The 21268-nt window shown below is 40.3% G+C and overlaps 1 protein-coding gene across 1 annotated transcript in view; it reads left to right on the top strand.

Moving 5' to 3' along the window:
• Positions 1-21268, top strand: part of NIPAL2 (NIPA like domain containing 2) — a 77503-nt gene that overhangs the window by 49769 nt on the left and 6466 nt on the right. The window contains exons 6-8 of the mRNA XM_043483816.1: positions 10842-10938; positions 16479-16614; positions 18547-18635. Of these exons, the coding sequence (XP_043339751.1) occupies positions 10842-10938; positions 16479-16614; positions 18547-18635 (322 nt within the window). The remainder of the gene's footprint in view (positions 1-10841; positions 10939-16478; positions 16615-18546; positions 18636-21268) is intronic.

Genomic DNA, 21268 nt, shown 5'->3' on the forward strand with positions numbered 1-21268 from the left:
GGCACACAGAGTCATACATTTTTAGGGTTAGAAGTGACCTCAAAAAGCTATCGGACCCAGTGCTCTGCCTTTAAAGCAGGTTCAGTTCAGTTCCGTTCGGTCGCTCAGTTGTGTCCGACTCTTTGCGACCCCATGGACTGCAGCATGCCAGGCCTCCCTGTCCATCACCAACTCCTGGAGTTTACCCAAACTCATGTCCATTGAGTCAGTGATGCCATCCAACCATCTCATCCTCTGTCATCCGCTTCTCCTCCTGCCCTCAATCTTTCCAAGCCTCAGGGTCTTTTCAAATGAGTCAGCTCTTTGCATCAGGTGGCCAAAGTATTGGAGTTTCAGCTTCAGCATCAGTCCTTCCAATGAACCCTCAGGACTGATCTGCTTTAGGATGGCCTAGTTGGATCTCCTTGCAGTCCAAGGGACTCTCAAGAGTCTTCTCCAACACCACAGTTCAAAAGTATCAATTCTCTTTGGTGCTCAGTTTTCTTTATAGTCCAACTCTCACGTCCATATGTGACCACTGGAAAAACCATAGCCTTGACTAGACGGACCTTTGTTGGCAAAGTAATGTCTCTGCTTTTTAATATGCTGTCTAGGTTGGTCATAACTTTCCTTCCAAGGAGTAAGCATCTTTTAATTTCATGGCTGCAGTCATCATCCGCAGTGATTTTGGAGCCCAAAAAAATAAAGTCAGCCACTGTTTCCACTGTTTCCCCATCTATTTGCCATGAGGTGATGGGACCAGATGCCATGATCTTAGTTTTCTGAATGTTGAGTTTTAAGCCAACTTTTTCACTCTCATCTTTCACTTTCATCCAGAGGCTCTTTAGTTCTTCTTTGCTTTCTGCCATAAGGGTGGTGTCATCTGCATATCTGAGGTTATTGACATTTCTCCCGGCAATCTTGATTCCAGCTTGGGCTTCTTCCAGCCCAGCGTTTCTCATGATGTACTCTGCATATAATTTGAATAAGCAGGGTGACAGTATACAGCCTTGATGTACTTCTTTTCCTATTTGGAACCAGTGTGTTGTTCCATGTCCAGTTCTAACTGTTTCTTCCTGACCTGCATACAGATTTCTCAAGAGGCGGGTCAGGTGGTCTGGTATTCCCATCTGTTTCAGATTTTTCCACAGTTTATTGTGATCCACACAGTCAAAGGCTTTGACATAGTCAAATAAAGCAGAAATAGATGTTTTTCTGGAACTCTCTTGCTTTATCAGTGATCCAGCGGATATTGGCAATTTGATTTCTGGTTCCTCTGCCTTTTCTAAAACCAGCTTGAACACCTGGAAGTTCACGGTTCACATGTTGCTGAAGCCTGACTTGGAGAATTTTGAGCATTACTTTACTAGCGTGTGAGATGAGTGCAGTTCTGTGGTAGTTTGAGCACTCTTTGGTATTGCCTTTGTAAAATAGTGTAATCCTGCTTTATGCCTGTTATTTAAACCTGGTGTTTGCAGGGACATGGTCTCCGGCTCTGCTCGCAGTGTGACTCAGGCTGTCACAGCAGGAACCTTACACTGTTACACTCTTGTGTGGCCATTCCTAGTCAGGTGACCAGAAGCCTGTCTATCTTACCATCTCTGATATGTAATTCTAACCACTGGGGCACAAGTGTTTACCGGGCTTTTCTGTTTATATCTCCCACTCCTCCTGTCTCTTACTCAACAAAAATCTGTTTTAAAAAAAATTCCTCATACACTACACACCCTTTAATAAACTAACCTATTTCCCCCCTAAACACCACCGAAAATGTATTCCCCTCCACTCCCTCAGCTCCCAGTCACTCCCCACTCATCATAATGTACTAGATCCCTCCCCAAGGACTGCCAGATGGAGGTGCTGCCTTGGTCCTGATTCTTCTTGCCTCTTGTGCGGCATTTTCTGACAGCCCACTCTCTTCTCCTGGCATCGCTCCCATCCCAGCTTCTTCAGTTTGTTTTCCCTGTTTCTCTTCGTCCTGTCTGATCAGTCCATCCCAGGCTCTCGGGGGGCACCCACTCCTCTTCTGCATCCATGCTGCACAACTCTTCCAGGGTTTTCTGGAGTGATCTCATTGCCTACTCCACCACCGTCATTCTTTAGAAAGACTTTCAGATCCAGACTTGCATGTCCTTCCCAGATCTCTCCTGACCCCAAAGCTGTGTTTTCATCTGTCCACTTATTACCACCGACTCAATGAGTTTGAGCAAATTCCGGGAGAGAGTGAAGGACAGGGAGGCCTGGTGCAAGGGGGTCTCAAAGGGTCAGACATGACTGAGGGACTGAACAACAATAGCAGCGACTTACTCCTTATTCCTGCTTGGCTATCCCATAGAGTCCGCAGGACTAACATCTCAGAAACTGAACTCAAGGTCTCCTCCCCTAAACTCCCTCCTCTCTTAAATCGGAAAGTTCCGTTTAACCTCATCCTCCAGCAAACTTCAAGAGTGGGCTTTCTGATTCAGAGTAGGCTTCCTCAGGTCTGTCGTACTTTGTCCCCCCCCCTTTTATCTTCCTACTTGTCCACTGTACCCAATCCTTTAACTATTAAAGCTTTCATCAATCAAATCTAAGTACTAGAAGGACTCTTTGAGCATTCCGTGATAGTCTAGACTTGAAGTCCTACCAACACATTATTATTCTTTGCCTACAGGCAAAACAAATTCTTCATCCGGTAGGAAAAGGGTCACAGAGTCTGCAACCAGAAAATTAAAAGCCTGCACTGAATCCTTTGGAGATTAAAGATGCATCAAGACTTATTTCCTGGAATAAACAGCATTGTTTGATAATGATGTATTTTATATTGTTTTAATACCAGAGAAAACATTTTAAAAGAAAAAAACTACTTTTTTAAGCTTTCTAATTCCACAAAAATGTACGCTGAAATAATTGCATTTTTCTATTTTCCAAAGGTAAATCTTAAGTTAATTTATTCACAAATTCATCCAACTAATTTAGTCACCTAGTATATAGAGGAGAATTCTTGAAGCAGGAATTTTACAATCCATATTCCTGTAAAACAATGAAAGAATATTTGAAAATAAATGTCACCAAAAATGCAGATAATTCCAGATATTTATAAGACAGCATAAAATGAAACTTTAATAGAGTCACATTTGAATAACACTATTGGCATTAGACTCTTAGGGGAATAGATCTATATTATCTTAGTTTATCTCAGTTTGGAATTTAATCCATTATATGTTACATCTCTAAAGACTCTAGAAGTTATCAATTGTATACTAAGATCTTGACTTGAAGTTTAGTTTTAAGTCTGTTAACATGTACATAATTAATATTTAATCCTTCATTGTGCCAGGTTCTGTACTTTTTCTGCAAACTGTGATTGCAGAGATCATAATTATAGTAACTAAGGCAATTCTTTGAAGAATCGTTCATCTAACTGTTTTTATATTGCATATTATTTATACAATATTTGTATTATATCTTGTATTTGTATATTATACCAAGTATAAAATACAGCACATGAACTGCCTTTTGAGACTGATCAAATAAGCAGTAAAATGAATAGAAATATTTTAAAGTCTAAATAAATTTTACATATCTCAAAAGGGGATTATAAAGTCATATTATAGACTAACTAAGAGCATCTCCTTTTATCATGTGTTTAGCTGTCTCAGGTCAATATCCATCTTCCCTTTAAGAATTACATGAAGTGGAAGCCTCAGAAACAAGGCCCAACCTCTGAGCTGGGACTCTTTGGGGAAGGAAGAGGATTTGAGAAGCTTGGTATCTACTAGTCAGAGAGGAATGAAGTGTCCTTTGCTCATCCACTAAAACATACTTTCCCACCTGGTGCTTGCCAAAAAGCAAAAAAACAATCAGGTTTTCAAGGTCAAACTAGCTTGGAGAGATGCTGTGAAACATACCTGGCCCCCTGAGAAATTCATCATTTCCGTTAGCATGTTAAAAACTAGAAGTCCTTTAGGGAAGAGTTAGGCCTAACCTTGTTAATCCTGCCCTGCCCCGGCTTATTTGACCACGAGGCCCTTTTCTCGAAGGGCCTTTTGTTGAACAGCAACTATGAATACCTCGGCAGAACCCACAGGAGGGGCTGTGGCTGAGTCTCAGTTACTCTATGTTCTTTGGCAGGCTTGATTGTGGCTGGGTTTTTTTTTTTTTTTTTTTTTTTTTGCACACCCAGATTTCCCCACAGGCTATTCTCCTTCACAAAATAATCTGCATGGTGCTCATTTTCTCTCCACCAGAAAAAAAACTAAATAAGCAGAAGCAGGGGCCCAGCCTGCCATTCGGTGTGATTTTCTACCCCAAAGCCCACTATTAAGTCAGCCTGTCTGGCAAAAGCTGCTTCAACACCCACCAGCAGGTGTTAAAACCTGAAAGGATAAAACTCTGTTTCTGTAAGTCCTCTGTGTCTGGTGTGTGAGGCTCATCTGCTTGGTTGTCTGAATGGAAGTAGCGCTCACAGGTCTGCACTCAGACCCACTTCTGCAGCCGAGGTCAGCAACCTCACTGAGCAGGTTGAGCCCTGTGCCCGCGCCAACCACATTCTCTCCTTCACCCGAGCAGCAATCCTAGACATTGGCAGATGGGGAAACCGAAGTAGAGCGGTTCAGTAGCTTGTCTGAGGTCACATAAATACTAAGTGAAAGAGCCAGAATTCAAAACCAGGTGGACCACTTATGGGGTACATGCTCCAATTCATTTCCCCACCCACCTCTCCACATAGAATTGATACAGGCTGACCTCCAAGCATCAGATCTTGGTCCAGACGTGGCTTTAGAGAGAATCTTTGCAGTGCCCATTTCTTTTGGACAAGGACACTATATCAAAAGCTACACTTTCAGAGAGAACTTGACGAGAGAAGATGAGATGACTGCAGCCTCAGAGTTTGGTACTGGGAGTGGGGTTTCCAGTGGTAAAACTTTGTTTATCTCTCTTGTCACATCATCCCATGGACTGCCAGTGCTCTTTTTGCCACCGACAACGAAGTGATTGTTATTGTTGTTGTTTAGTCATTAAGTTGTGTCTGACTCTTTGTGACCCCATGGATTGCAGCACACCAGACTCCTCTGTCCTTCACTATCTTCCCGGAGTTTGCTCAAATTCATATCCGCTCAGTCGGTGATGTTAGCTAACCACCTCATCCTCTGGCGAAAACAGGGTGAGGAGTGCCTTTAAATTCAATTAGAGAATGAACCCAGAAAACCCAGAATCAATTCAGAAAACTCATCCTGAAGATTTTGTTCCTCTGGAAAGACTTCAAGTACCCAAACCTGAGTTCGTTTCCTATTTTTCCTATAACCAACTGTCGCACACTTAGTGGCTTAAAACAACGCGATTTTATTTTCTTAACAGTTTTGAAAATCAGAGATTCAACATGGGTCTCATGGACTAAAATCAAGATATTGGCAGAGCTGTGTTCCTTGCTAGCGCCCCTGGGGGAGAATCTGTTTCCTTGCCTTTTCCAACTTCTAGAGGCGGCCAGCATTCCTTGACTTGGGTCTTTCTCATGTTACATCTCTCTCTGACCACAGCTGGGAAGGTTCTCTGCTTTTAAGGACCCTTGTGACTACACTGGGCCCACTTGGACAATCCTGGATAATCTCTGCATCTCAAGGTCCATGGCCTTAATCGTGTCCGGGAAGCCCCTTTGCTGTGTAAAGTAACACACACACAAGTTCCAGGGACTAGGACGTGGACATCTTGAGGTGGGGTAGGGCATTATCCTGCCTACCAGAGGAAACCCCTCTGAGCCTTGGTTTCCTTATCTGTAAAATGAGGATAATAATAGCACCCACCTCCTGAGACGGTTGTGAGAATTAAATGAATTAGTACAAGTCAAGCGTGTGGAGAACGTGCAACCTGTGCTGTTGTTACTTCTGGCCTCTGAGATAGCAGTCAGCAAAGCTGCTGCTTCTGGGTTGCAGCAACCTGCAGAAGTCACAGCTTCTTTAATACTGAATTTTTGCTCAAAGAGGAGGGAAAATGTTACTAGGAAAAAAATTAACATTAACTCACGCGGCTTGGATATCTTACTCCTGGGAGCTCTGTGATCTCTTGCCACAGGACAGAACCCATGGCAAATAACAGTCATTCTGTGAATAACAGAAACTCATATTTTATTGATCTGAAATCATAGAGATGAAGTTTGCAAAAAAAGTCACATATGATTTTTTAAACTGACAGCTACCACCATCCCCCGCAAAAAAAATAATTGGTGTGCTAACAGGTTGAGCTAACATGCTCTGTGCCTTGGTGCAGGAATGGCTTCCTTCCTCCAGCCACAAATACCGTGATCTCAAAGGCTGCTGGGAACTGTCTGCTATCACATCACATGAGAAATGGACTCCTCTGGTTGAGGGGAGACCAAGCTGAGAGGGATGTTTCGGTTTTGATGGCAGCTTTTGGGAAGGTGAAGAGATAGGAATTGAACAGATTTTGTAGCACAACCTGATTAGATTAAAGGTCTGGCAAATAAGTCCTATAAGAAAAAGTTAAAATAATTGGTTTCATTTGCCAGGAAAAGACAAGACTAAAGGATGAGTTAATCTTCCGTATTAGATGAAAAGGTTTTAAATGAGGAAGACATGGTTCTGCTGCTTTCCATACCCACAGAGGATTAAAGGGAGAAACAAAGCAATGGGTGAAACCTTGAGTTGGAACAGGAGACACTTGTGTTTATTTAGAAAAGGCTCCATGAGTAAAATGCAATCCTGAAAGTAGTGAAATCCCCAACTCGCGTCATTTTTAAGGGAAAAAACAAAAACAAAACTAGTGCTGATATTTTTACTTGTCCAATGTAAACATTCAAATTTATAATTTCAGTCCAGAGATACTGTCTCTCTGGGAGAAAGAAAAGAGCTTTGCTTCAGCTATCTTGTTGATCAGTCACTAAGTCATATCTGACTCTCTGTGACCTCATGGACTGCAGCATACCAGGTTTCCCTGTCTCTCACTATCTCCCTGAGTTTGCTCAAATTGTGTCAATGATGCCATCCAACCATCTCATCATCTGTCACCCCCTTCTCCTCCTGCTCTCAATCTTTCTCAGCATCAGGGTCTTTTCCAATGAGTCAGCTGTTCGCTTCAGGTGGCCAAACTATTGGAGCTTCAACATCAATCCTTCTAATAAATATTCAAGATTGATTTCCTTTAGGATGGACTGGTTTGATCTCCTTGTTGTCCAAGGGACTCCCAAGAGTCTTCTCCAACACCACAGTTCAAAAGGATAAATTCTTCGGTGCTCAGTCTTCTTTATGATCTGACTCTCATACTTGTACATGACTACTGGAAAAACCATAGCTTTGACTATAAGCAGCTTTGTCGGCAAAGTGATGTCTCTTCTTTTTAATATGCTATCTAGTTTTGTCATAGCCTTCCTTCCAAGGAGCAGTCACCATTCATAGTGACTTTGGAGCCCAAGAAAATAAAAATCTATCACTGTTTCCACTTTTTCCCCATCTATTTGCCATGAAGTGATGGGACAGGATGCCATGATCTTAGCTTTTTGAATGTTGAGTTTTAAGCCAGTTTTTTCACTCTCTTCTTTCACCTTCCTCAAGAGGCTATTTAGTTCCCTTCACTTTCTCCCATTAGAGTGGTGTCATCTGCATATCTGAGGTTGTTGATATTTCTCCTGGCAGTCTTCATTACAGTTTGTGATTCACCCAGCCTGGCATTTCACATGATGTACTCTGCATATAAGTTAAATAAGCAGGGTGACAATATACAGCCTTGATGAACTTCATTCCCAATTTTGAACCAGTCCATTTTTCCATGTCTGGTTCTAACTGTTACTTCTTGATGTACATACAGGTTTCTTAGAAGACAGGTAAGGTGGTCTGGTAGCCCTATCTCTTTAAGAATTTTCCACAGTTTGTTGTGATCCACACAGTCAAAGGCTTTGGCATAGTCAGTGAAGGTAGATGTTTTTCTGGAATTCCTTTGCTTTCTTTATGACCCAATAGATGATGGCAGCTTAATTTCGGGTTCCTCTGCCTTTTCTCAGTCCAACTTGTACATCTGGAAGTTCCTGATTCACTTACTGCTGAAACTTAGCTTGAAGGATTTTGATCATTACCTTGCTAGCATGTGAAATGAGTGCATTTGTATGGTAGTTTAAACATTCTTTGGCATTGGCCTTCTTTGGGATTAGAATGAAAACTGACCTTTTCCAGTCCTGTGGTCACTGCTGAGTTTTCCAAATTTCCTGACATATTGAGCACAGCAGTTTAACAGCATCATCTTTTAGGAATAGTTCAGCTATTAGGAATAGTTATTTACTATTTAGGAATAGTTCAGCTGGAATTCCATCACCTCCACTAGCTTTGTTCATAGTAATGCTTCCTAAGGTCCACTTGATTTCATGCTCCAGAATGTCTGGCTCTAGGTCATCATGACTATCAGGGTCATTAAGATCTTTCTTGTGTAGTTCTGTGTACTTTTGCCCCCTCTTCTTAATCTCTATTAGGTCTTTGCCATTTCTGTCTTTTATTGTGCCCATCTTTGCATGAAATGTTCCCTTGGTATCTCTAATTTTCTTGAAGAGATCTCTAGTCCTTCCCATTCTATTGTTTTCCTCTATTTCTTTGCATTGTTCACTTAAGAAGGCTTTCTTATCTCTCCTTGCTATTCTCTGGAACTCTGCATTCAGTTGGGTATATCTCTCCATTTCTCCTTTGCCTTTCACTTGTCTTCTTTTCTCAGGTGTTTGTAAGGTCTTCTCAGACAACTTTTGGGTTATCTTAAGGACCTCAAAAAAGAAAAAAAATACTAAAAAATAAAATTGAGAGTTCAAAATTACACTAGTTTTCTTAAAAGAAGGAAAAATTTTAAACATTCAGTCAGTTAATACTTATTGAATACTCAGTTTATTAGACATTAGGTCTGTTTTTTTTGCAAACTGTTGATAATAAATAATTAACTCATTAATTCCAAAAATACTTACTGAGTGACCGAGTGCCAGGCACTGGAGGAAGAAAAGGTTCCTGTTCTTACAGAGCTGATGTGCTGGTGGAGACAGACAAGAAATACATAAACACGTGGACAGGTCCTGGTTAAGACACTCTACAGTTGCCACCTGAAGTAGAGGTTGTGATAGAATGACTAGGTGACTCCGTTAGAACAGAGGGATCTAGGAAGACCTCTCCAAGGGGCTGAGTGACTAGGAGTCATTGTGCAAACAAAAGCTCAGGGAAAGCGCATTCCAGGCTGGGCAAACTGTCAGTGCAAAGGCCCAAAGGCAGGAGCAGCCTGAGAACCACAAAGAACCGAAGTGGGGTGGTGGGGAAGCCCTTGTAGCTACTGCAGGTGGACCATCCATGAGCCAGCCATACACGATGATGAGGCCCCAGGAGTCTTAAGCAAAGGAATGACTAGGTCTAATTTATATTTTTACTACATGTATCATCCTGGATGAATCTTATAATACACAGTGGAAAAAAAGCAAAAGAGTGAAGGCAAGTATATGACTCCACTTGTATAAAGAACAAATGTGCAAAAATAAATGGTATCGTTTGGGAATACATAGAAACGTAATTTTTAAAAAAATGAATGGTAAACACAAAATTCAATGTAGTGGTTCCTGGGGCGGTCACAGAAGGAGGGGAGAGCAACTGGGAAGGGAAGGCTTCATAGAGACTGATGGGTTCTAGTTCTCAGATTGGGTAGAGGGCACAGTGATATTTGTCATAATACTGTAAATACCTAATATGTATATCATACAAGTAATGAGTCTCTATGAATGAAATAGTTCATTATCCAAATTGCATTTTTAAATGACTCCTCTTGTTGCTCAATGGCTGGATGATTACGAGACAGGAGTCAAGTCAGAGACAAAGTAGAAGCTGTTGCAGTAGTCAGAGAGGGTGGGGGGAGGGAGGGAAAGAGAGGACTTTTCAGCTTGTGCAACGGGACACCTCCTGAGGCGGTGGGGGCCCAGGAGGAACAGGCAGAGAAGATAGGCAATCATGAATTAAGTGTTGGCCAAACCACAGAAGAAAATGTGTATTGAGTCCTAGTTTCCATACTATCAGCTACCCCTTGGGCATAAGTAAAGTATTATAGATAGTGGTGTATTATTTTTATAGCAAGAGTCAAGCTGTGTTTCCAGGGTCTTCCCTGGTGGTCCAGTGACTGAGACTCTGCGCATAGTGCAGGGGGCCGAGTTCAATCCCTGGTCAGGGATCTAGACTCCACTTGCTGCAATGAAAGATCCAGCATGCTGCAACTAAGACCCCACATAGCCAAATAAATAAATTAAATATATTAAAAAAAAAAAAAAAAACTTGTTTCTAGAACCACACACACACACAAAAATAGTCTTCTAAATGTGGTACCATTGATCCTTTATTTTTGTCATCACTGGAATGAGCCATAACAATTCAACCTTGTTGATGGAGAGGGGGAAAAAAAAGAGTTAAGTGTTGGGACTTCTCTGGCAGTCCAGTGGTTAAGAGGCCACACTTCTACTGCATGGTGTACAGGTTCCATCCCCAGTCAGGGAACTAAGATCCTACATGCCCCATGGTACAGCCTGTCCCCCTCATAAAGAGTTAAGTGTCGCCCGTATTCACATGATATGGCTGTTGAGCGTGCACTTGGGAATGTCTGGTCGACAGCTGGGTGATGAGACTGGAGTTGCAGGGAGAACCGGAGATCTAGAGCCAGGTGTCATTGCCCTGGAGGTGGTGGTAGAACTCAGTCTGGGTGGCTGAGGCTCCTTATGTTGTTCTCATAGATTTAGAATTGTCCTTGGGAACTCTAGTCACCCTCAACCCTCATATGGTAATCGTTGCAAAATCAAAAAGAGAAGTGTGGCATTCTGAAGACTTTGTGTAGAGTAATTTAAACTTTACTCTTCCTATTTCCCTTTCTAGATTTTAGAAATATTAATTTTCTGCATTCTCCTGTATTTCCATAAAAGAAAAGGAATGAAACACATTGGGATTCTGCTAACCCTGGTGGCACTCCTAGGTAAGGTTGTTTTATTTTCTAATTCTCTAATCTAGCCATGCTAAGTCATAAAGGACTTTAAAGGAGAAATATTTGAGCATTCTGTTCTTTCTCATTGTTTCTACTTTTCAATTCTGATCTATAGAAAGAAACTCAGTTATGCCAATTATACTTTGCATGTCCATTGCTACAATGGATATGTGCTTATTTTTTTAATATATTTAAGCAATTTTACTTCTTGATAATTTTCTTTGCTCTCTGACAATTTGAGGGGGTTTTTTTGCAGTAAATAATTAAAGAAACAACTGAATCAACCCAGTTGAAGCTTTTTTATCAGAAATGAACTATCAAAGCCTATCCTGTTTACATTTTTTAAGAAAATTGTAAAACATGGCTAATATGAAACACAAATGTGCACAGTATGATTTTCTTTTTTTGTTATTTATTTATTTTTGGCTGTATCAGTCCTTAGTTGAGGCATGCGGGATTTTTCATTGTGGTATGCAGGCTCAGAACATGCGGGTTGTCTAGCTGATGCCTGCGAGCTCAGCGGCTGAGGCACACGGGCTTAGTTGCCCCACAGCATGTGGGATCTTAGTTCCCCAATCAGGGAATCGAACCCATGTCCCCTGCATCGGAAGGCAGATTCTTAACCACTGGACCACCAGGCAAGTCAGTGATTTTCTTAAATACAACATTTCTCTCACTCATTTACCTACCTATTTCCTTTTTTCCAGATATACATTATAAGATTTGAAAACTGATGCCTACATAAGCCCTCTCTATATTTTAAAACCTATTTTCCTTCCCTATTCCTCCATCTCTGTCTCTCTGTCTGTCTCTATGTCTCTTTCTCTCATATATATATCAACTGTAGGAGATCTCATTAATCATTTGGGAAATTCCCTTTTTAAAGATTTTTATTTATAATCCGCCCTTTGCCTCTTCTTTGCCAATAAGATGACCCATCCATCCTGTGTTGTTTGCTCTGACTTTGAATTGGAAGATTTGCATTTGTGGTAGTTACTTATAGAAATAAATTTACTCTAGAACACATTCAAGTATGCGGTTGATCAAAAGAACAGAAAAGAAACTTTGTTTTCTTCCAAATTACCAGACAGGGAGAACAAAAGCAAACTGAGAAGATGTACATTACCCAGAAAATATTGAAAATAAAGGGAATTTTTAATTTTCTTGAAAAAACAAAGTAAGATAACAGAATTAAGACCATACATATCAGCTCTGATCATAAAGATAAATGAGCTAAGTTTACCAAGTGAAAAAGAAAGATTTCCAAATTGACTTCAGAAAAATTCCCCTATTGATTTTGAAAAAGATTCTAAAATTGGATTCAGCCTGTTTGCTCTGGTTCAGCTCCATAAGGATTATTGAAATAACATCCTTTCTGATTGGCCCTTGCTGGTTGTGAAATATTTTGACTTCATATATAATTTCATCTAAAGCAAGGTAACTCAGATTGAAAGTAAAAGAAAGCAGACGGTTGTGAATTTACCACGTAAGTTAAAATCAAGGCAGAAGCGTTCAGTGCAGCGGAGGATCCTGGAGGCGCCCCTCTTGGTGCGTGTCTGCGCAGTCGCGTCTGACCGTTTGCGACCTCGTGGACTGTAGCCCGCCAGGCTCCTCTGTCCATGGGATTCTCCAGGCAAGGATACTGGAGTGGGTTGCCATGTCTTCCTCTAGGGGATCTTCCCGACCCAGGGATCAAATCCACGTCTCCTGAATTGCAGGAGGATTCTTTACCCTCTGAGCTGCCTGGGAAGCGCAATCTGGGTAGAACTGGAACTTAGAAGAGGAGGTCCTAGGGGACAGGGGCCTTCAGTAGACGGGGCAGCAGCTATTTCAGAAATACATTAACAGAAATATAAGTAGAATATTGCTCTTAGCTCATGGAAATAAGTAGACAGAAAAATATGTAAAATTAGAGAAACTGAATGCTTAATTTTGATCTGGCAGTTCTATTGTTGAACTCTAAATCCAGAAAGCAGAGAATACACCTTCTTTCAAGTGCCTGTGTAACATTTACAAAAGCTGATCTTATAATCGGCCACAAAGAAATTTTTGATAAGTTCCAGGAAGTTGAAATAGTACAGACCACATTTTCAGATCACAGTGAGAGAAAAGCCGAAGATAATAACAAAAATAGAAACCAGTGAAGCCATACCACCTGGGAATGTTAAACACCACACTTAAAACTGCAGCTGGGCTGAAGCAGAAACCTCAATTTCATCACAACATTTATTTCTTAAATTATTAGGAAAACAATATTAAAACCTACAGTTTATGACTAATGCTGTATTCAGAAGGAAATTCATTGCTTTAAATGTAAGTCAGTTAAGCACTCAACTCAAGAAGTCAGGGGAGGGCTTCCCTGGTGGCCCAGTGGTTTGGAATTCTCCTTGCAAAGCAGGGGGTGCTAGTTCAATCCCTGGTCGAGGAAGATCCCCCATGTCGTGGGGCAACTAAACCCGTGAACCACAACTATTAAGCCCATGCTAGAGGAAGTCACAACTACTGATGCCCGCGTGCCTAGAGCCCATGCTCTACAACAAGAGAAGCCACTGCAGTATGATGCAACTACACAGTAGCCTCCACTGGCCACAACCAGAGAAAGCGCAGCGAAGACCCAGCACACCCGATAATTAAATAAGCAAGTTAGTAAGAAGTCAAGGAGAAAGCACTGAAATAAAGCTGAGGACAGCAGGAAAGATCAGTTAGTAAAGGTAAAGGCAAAAGTTAACGAAACAGAAAACAGGAAAGCAGCGGACAGGTAAACAAGCCCAAGAATCAGTTCTGGTGAAGAACTAGGAATAAACTGAGAAGGCTGACTTTCAAACATGGGTCAGTATAATGCTGGGCAAAAAATGGAACTGTTATAACGATAAAAGTAATACACATCTATTGTTGAGAATTAAGAAAACAGAGAAAGATACCAAGAAAATATAAAAGGTTTTTATGTAAAACATAAAAATCCATGTAGTTGAGCACTGCAGCATGCCATGATGGAAGTGAGTCTGGTCCTCTGTAGAAGATAGTTTGCCAATAGATTTCAGAAGAACAGTAATTGTGGTCCTTTAAGTGTTTTTCTACAGATACCGGAAGAATGATATACAAAGGTTTGTATTCAAGGATATTCATCACAGCTTCATTTTTAATACCAAAAAAAAAAAAAAAAAAAAGGATACAATCTAAATATCCAAGAACATGGAATTACCAAAATAAAGTATACATTTGTACAAAGGCCTACTCTCCAGCCAATAAAAATCATGTTTTAGAAGAATACTTACTGGCTTAGAAAATACTTACTGGCAATGGAAAACAAGTTCCTAAGTAATGTATATTGTATGATTCACATGTTATATTTGTGCTTAGCAATAGAAAAATAACTATAAGTCTCAAATGTTAAAAATGATTTGAGGATGACCGTTGAGATGGCGGGTGACTTTTATTTTTCTTTCTAGACTTCTCTGTATTTTCCAATTTTTTTTTGAATGAGCATGTACACTTTTATAGTTTGAAAAAATGAGTTTAAAGTTTATTCATAATCCCAGTGCTTAGAGATAGCTACTTATAGTATCTTGATGTAGTTTCTTCTGCTTTTTTTTTCTGTGCATATGTAGGTACTTTCTATTTTTATATCTACAGCATTAGAATGATACTGCATTATAATTCAGTATTCCCACCCATCCTCATTAACCATCCTCCCCAGCCAACCTCCTCTCTCATTTAGAACTCAACACCAGCCTAGAAATAACTTGGAGAGTTACAATAAACAGTGATTAATCAGGTGGTGATGGTGCATGCTTTGAAAATATAATGATTAACTCTAGCAACTGATAGTTGGTTTCACTAAAGAATTCTAGTTTTGTTTTTGTTTTGTATTTAAGTATAATTTAACATCAGATGGTGATTTACTAAGGTGGCCTTTACTGTTCTGAAGTTCTGAGAGGAAGGAAGAGTGTGTTCAGCTCTTTCTCAGTTAATGATCCATTTGGGAAACGTGGCTCTTTGGACCACTAGCCTCTCACCACATCACAGTCTAGTTTCAAGCCAAGTGTTTAAGAGGAAATCTAGATCCCTCAAGAGCTAACCTTATAAACTGAAACCATTAAGTGGCATACATGTCTATAGATATTGTAAATTTCTGGACTAGCTAAAGTATGACTATTTTCATAATCTATAGAAAATGTGGAAAGTGATTGGGTCGAAAACATTTAAGATGAAGACGGTCCCAGCGGTAAGGGCCTCTTTGTTTAGGTAGAGGGTTTATTTTTAGAATTTATCACCTGGTCTCTTCTGTTAATTATGACTTTTAACAGAGAGAAAATGCCTGATTTGGAAGTATGCCCTGGTACCCTTCAAGTCAAAGTATATTTTTAGTTTTTGGAAAATTGGGCTTTTTCTAGTTGGCTGCCACCTGTTATTTTAAACACTGTACACACAGACACTCAGACACACACACACACACACACACACACACACACACACTTTTCAAGAGCTAAAAGGAATAAAGCCCAGATATATTATGACCAAGTAGATCAAAGGTAGTATTTCTTCATCACATTGCCTTTGACTTACAGATATTTGATATCAGGTAAAAATTATTTTTCAACTTTCTGTGGGTTTCAGCTAAATTATAGAATTATATGCAACAGTAATTTCAAGGGACCTAAGACAAAAAGAGAACACTGTCTTCTTCCTGCAGAAAAACTATGTTTCCAGAAAATGCTTCCTTGCTGTCATATTGACAGAACCTTATCAAGTCACTTTTTCTTTATTGATATTTGGAACCTATGGTCTCATAGACATAGGTTTCTCTTCAACATAGAAAATAAATAGACATTGCTTATAGAAATCTTAGACTTCTGGTTGACTCTGAGAAATGAATACTCAGCTCTGTGCTATACTGTGTCTGTCTTTGTCAAAAAATATTTTTAGTGAAACTTCTAAGCCTTTACTAACAAAAAGGCTCAACAAGCATTGTTTTACAGTAGAATACAATGCAACATTGTAAAGCAATTATCGTCCAATTAAAAAATTAAGAGAAACTTTAATAAAAGGGCTCACATGTAGACTTTAGTACAACTGTTAATAAACTCACTGAGGGAGTTGCTTTTCACTTTTCAGTCTTCTCATCTATTTGGCTTTAAGTCTTTTCAGTATAGTTTAGTGGTTATTTTCCCATTAACGTCACATGGGCAGCCTGCCTTTTCTTATCTCCTCCCCTCATTGTTTTTTCTCCTTTCTATCTACTAGTAATTATAACCTCCGCAGCATCCTTTCAACAGTGAGAGCTGGAAAATAAGCATCTTGCTCCAAAGATAAGAAGCACGTTGATTTAAGCAAACGGAAAGCCCAGCAGAGCTTGAGCAATAAGGCTACTGCTTGGCCTGCGTCTCATTCCTCCCTACACCTCTCACAGCAGTCTTCATTCTTAAAGCATACCAGGAGTATTTACTACTCTACCGTATAAATTTAAGATATTTATTTGTAATTCTCTCTCAACTATGAATTTTATTTGTGTTTTGTGTTTTCTTTTTCAGCCTCGGTGACTGTTATTTCCGTAAAAGCTGTCTCAGGCATGATCACTTTTTCTGTGACAGATAAAATGCAACTAACTTATCCCATCTTCTATATCATGTGTATCATCATGATTGCATCTTGTGTTTTCCAAGTCAAGTAAGTTAGCTCCTGCATACTCACTGATCTTTCATCATTCCTGTGCTTCTCTAAGCAGTAATCTGTATTGGCTTGAGATGATAATTAAAATTAGGTGCACCTGATTTCTGAGGCTGAGGGGTCTAAGCTTATCCTCAGCCAATATGCCTGGCTTTATCCTTCACATCCAATAATAAGTTTTTGCGAAGCATTGCCTCCACATTTTGTGAGTTCTAAAGTGTGGCCGTAATCCAGCTAAGTGCACTTTGATACTTTCCTGATGCTCTTCTGCTTGTAATTAATATCCATCGTACACAGGTTGTCATTAGCAATAAATCAAAGGGGCAGGTCCACATCGAGGATTTCATTCTAAATATGGAAAATACATGAACCCTTCACCTTCATCTCTTAGCTCATGCTCATTAATTGCCCAGAGATAGACAAAACCAGACGTTTGGCTGGGAGGGAAATCCTTTCTCTAAAACTTTGCATCTTCAGCCAGAATTTTCTTTGCACCCATGGGATTGCAGAATGATCGTTTTATGTTTCTCTTGGGGCCTCACAGTGGCACCATGAAACATTTCTAATTTCTGCTCTTCTCTTCCCTCACCTCCATCGGCTCCAATTACTTCCCCTCCATTTCACATTGTGATTTTGCCTTCAGCTGCTTGATTCTCCTGAGTCTACCCGCTAGGTTTTTTGTTTACTCTAAAGTGCTAGGCAAGTGCGTCAGCCGGGAAATCAGAGCCCAAGCCTCGAAGAGAGTGGTTCCTGCCTTGGGTGCTGGAAGTCAAGTCTAATTGTTACGGGTTTACTATGGACCCTGTTACAAGGAGTGTGTTACCGGAGAAATCCAATGTCCTGTCACTGTTCTGTGTGTCATAAACAAACTGCTTCTTTCGTTTGTTTATAAGATCAAGCATGTTTCTAATACTTGCGTCTTGCTATTTTGCTTCATCTCCCTTCTTCTGAATTAGTCAGTACTGTTATAATAGCTTTCAGACTTGAGTGATTAGCATCCTTAACTTGCAACTCTTGCTTCATGAATTCAAAACCCAGATATACCTGGAGGTAAACTACATTCCTGTCTCCCTTGTTTCAATCCCCACACCTTTCACACTAGAACTCTGTGACCGCAGCAGAACTGTGCGGTGTGGTTCTCAGCCCTGCCTGCCCATTACAATTCTATTACCCGAGGAGGTTTGTTTGTACATGTATGTATATACTTACATGCCTGTATACATGCATATGTGTGTATTCCTGCATGCATGTATACACACACACACACAAAGGAGCACTTGGGTTCTACCCACAAGTTTTATCTCCCAGTTGCTCTAGAATAGGACCTAAGCATTAGTGCTGTTTCGAGTGTCCAGGTGATGCCAGTCCGGTGCACTGCTTTGGAAAAGGTCTAGTCCCTGGCAAGGCCGCAGCATGCCGTTATGGGAACCTGAACCGTGCTGGCAACCAGAGTGGGAAGCCAGGCTCCCACATGTGCTCAGCAGCTGGAGGGCTGAGCGTTGTTTTTGAAACCTTAAACATTCCTTTGCTTCTCCATCTTCTCTCTTGGCACGTGGCATGTCAAGGGATAGCTAGACCATTCCCCAGATATGATATTTAACAGATTCTAGGGTCTATCCTAATGAATCAGCCCCAGTGTGATACCAGTCCAGCAGCTTGAATCGCTTCCAACTCAAACTTCTGTGGCCTCTAAAGATGATTAATTGCTTTTCATTGTTACTGTTGTTGGTTTAAACAGACCATAAAACCTGACATCTGATCTCATACATCAGATGCATATAAGCTGTGACTGCTGATTGGAAATGCCCTTTCACTGCACTTCCTTCCACTTTGTAGTCGCAGCTAAAGAACATGCATTTCTCATTGTTACTGTTAACTTATGGTTGGGGCGTCTCATAAAGACAGAGCTTCAGTACGTGTCTTCTGCTCTAGGCTCCTGAATCAAGCCACGAAACTCTACAGCACAGCGACGGTGGTGCCCGTTAACCACATTTTCTTTACCGTCAGTGCCATAATCGCAGGTGAGTTTGGGCTTTCTACATTCTGGTGACTCTACCCCCACAACGAGCGTAAATGAAGTCTTGCTTAGAATAATAAGGAAATCAAAGAATCTTTGGTTAGAAGGGATAAATAGCCCAAATCCTCCTAGCCACCCCCCAGTGTCTGAATTTCTTCCATAGCATCCTCTAGGAGAGGTTATCCTACTTTGCATGAATGTTCCCCAGAGCTCTCTGCCCCCCGGAGGCAGCTCAGTCCCAGTTTGAATCACTCGAATTATTTGGAGAGCTCTAATCATTAGAAGTATTGCCTGGTATGGGGGCTGAAATTAGCCTCCCTGTGAATTCAAGATGCTCATCTTAGTCCTACTTTCTGGAGTCTTCTCTGTCAGTCTTTCTGATAATCAGAGCAGCAGAAGGGTCCTCCTGTGTCCTGTTTCTGGGTCAGACATCCCCAGTTCCATGACTCTTCTCTCCCTGGCCCTCACCGCCCGAATCAGAGAGTAGGGTCCTAAGGTGATCCAGTGTTGCACAGAAGGCCAGACAGACAAGAATAGAAACCACTACCTTTGCAGTTATGGCCTCTGTTTTTCTGCTATTGCACTTCTTCTCTTTCTGTGGACAAGAATGTCCATAGAAATGTCTAAATATGTCAGACGCAATACTATTACAAAAATATAAGTCTGAAACTTGGTCCAAACAAAAATACAGTAGATTCAGGTATGTCGCTCCTAAGTTTGGTACTGGTATACCCTAGTTCTTTAGCTTATTGGAAGTATTTTCTACCTGGTTGTATTAGGACTTCATTTCTCCATGAAAAATTTATGTATTTTGGAGGTAATGAGGGATTATTTTTACCTAATCAATATATCCTTTTTGTTTCATGGCAAACAGTGTTCCTGCCAGTGGGAAATTTTTAAACGTAATTAATTAACTTATCATCTCCCAAAACTGAACCTTACTTTTAAAGAGAAAGGTTATATCTGAAGACATCTAATTTTTTCTTGCATTTTTGACAAAAGAAAGTAACAAAAGACTGTATATTTCTGTGCCCTAGAATTATTGACAAGGGAAAAAAGCAAGGCCAAAAACAGTTAGAGGCATGACATACAGCATAGTAGTTAAAATTACTGTGCTAAAGATGTGTAAAACATACAGTTCCCCTGAAAGGAAAGTTTTATGAGAGGATCAACAGGGCAGAATCTGAATACTTCGCACACCAATGAGTACTTAGCACACACACAATTGATGAGTCAGGGAAGCTAGAACTTCCCAGGAGTGACAACAGTTCATCTGATGTTACTGAAGTATGGAATGGAGGTGAAGCTTCTTGACTTTCTTCTCCTCTTTGCCCCATCAAAAAGTATGGCTTAAAATTAAAATGAAATACCGTATTTTGTCTGCTAAATTAGTAAAGCTTTTGTTTTGTTCTTTTTATTGCAATAAGCAATGCTGACATGACTAAAGTGTTGCAGGCACTCTCGTGGAGTCGGGTACCAGGGTACCACCTTCCTAGAACTGAGTTTCATAGTTTTTATCAAGAGCCTTAAAAATGTCTCTTCTTTTTGATCCTGCAACTCAAAAACAAAAAACAACCCAATTAAAAAATGGGCAAAGGACTTGAGACATTTCTTCAGAGATGTCCAACTGGCCGACAAGTACATGGAAAAAATGCTCAACATCCCTAATCATCAGGGAAATTCAAATGGAAACCATAAATCACCACACATCCATTAGGATGGCTATTAGCAAAAACAAAACAAAAACATAAAATAACAAGCGCTGGCAAGCATATGAAGAAATTGGAACCCTTGTGCACTGTTAGTGGGAACATAACATGGTGTAGCCACTATGGGAAACACTGTGGCAGTTCCTCAAAAAATTAAATATAGAATCACCATGTGATCCGACAAGTCTATTCTAGGTGTATGTCCAAAAGAATTGAAAGCGGGGACTCAAACAGATATTTGTACACCTAGGTTCCTAACAGCATTATTCACAGTAGCCAAATGGCAGAAGTGACCTAAATTGACAAATGAATGGATACAGAAAATGTGGCATATACATACAGAGGAATATTAGTCAATCATTAAAAAGGGACTTTTGAAACATGCTACAACCTGGGTGAACCTTAAGAAGAGCATTATCTAACTGAAACAAGCCAGTCATGAAAGGACAAATGCTGTATGATTCCACTTATATGAGGTATCCAGAGTAGTCAAACTTATAGAAATGGAAAGCTGAGTGGTGATTGCCAAGGGCTGGGGGAGGGTGGAAATGGGGATCTGTTTAATGAGTATAGAGTTTGTTTTACAAGTTAAAAAAGTTTTAAAAATTGGCTGCACTCCAATGTGAATACAGTTGGCCCTCTGTATCCACATTTCTGCATCTATGGATACCACCAATAGTAGATAGACTATATCCCCTTCCCCCCAAATTCCAGAACATTCCAGAAAGCAAAAATTTAATTTGCCAAGTGATGCCAACTATTCACATAGCATTTATATTGTATTAGGTGTTATAAGTAATCTAGAGATGATTTATAATATTTGTGGAGGATGTGTATAAGTTATATGCAAATATTATGCCACTTTATATAAGGGACTTGGGCATCCTCACATTTTAGTATCCACTGAGGGGTCCTCCAATCAAATTCT

This window comes from Cervus canadensis, chromosome 12, assembly GCF_019320065.1.
Source record: "Cervus canadensis isolate Bull #8, Minnesota chromosome 12, ASM1932006v1, whole genome shotgun sequence".
NCBI lineage: Eukaryota > Metazoa > Chordata > Mammalia > Artiodactyla > Cervidae > Cervus > Cervus canadensis.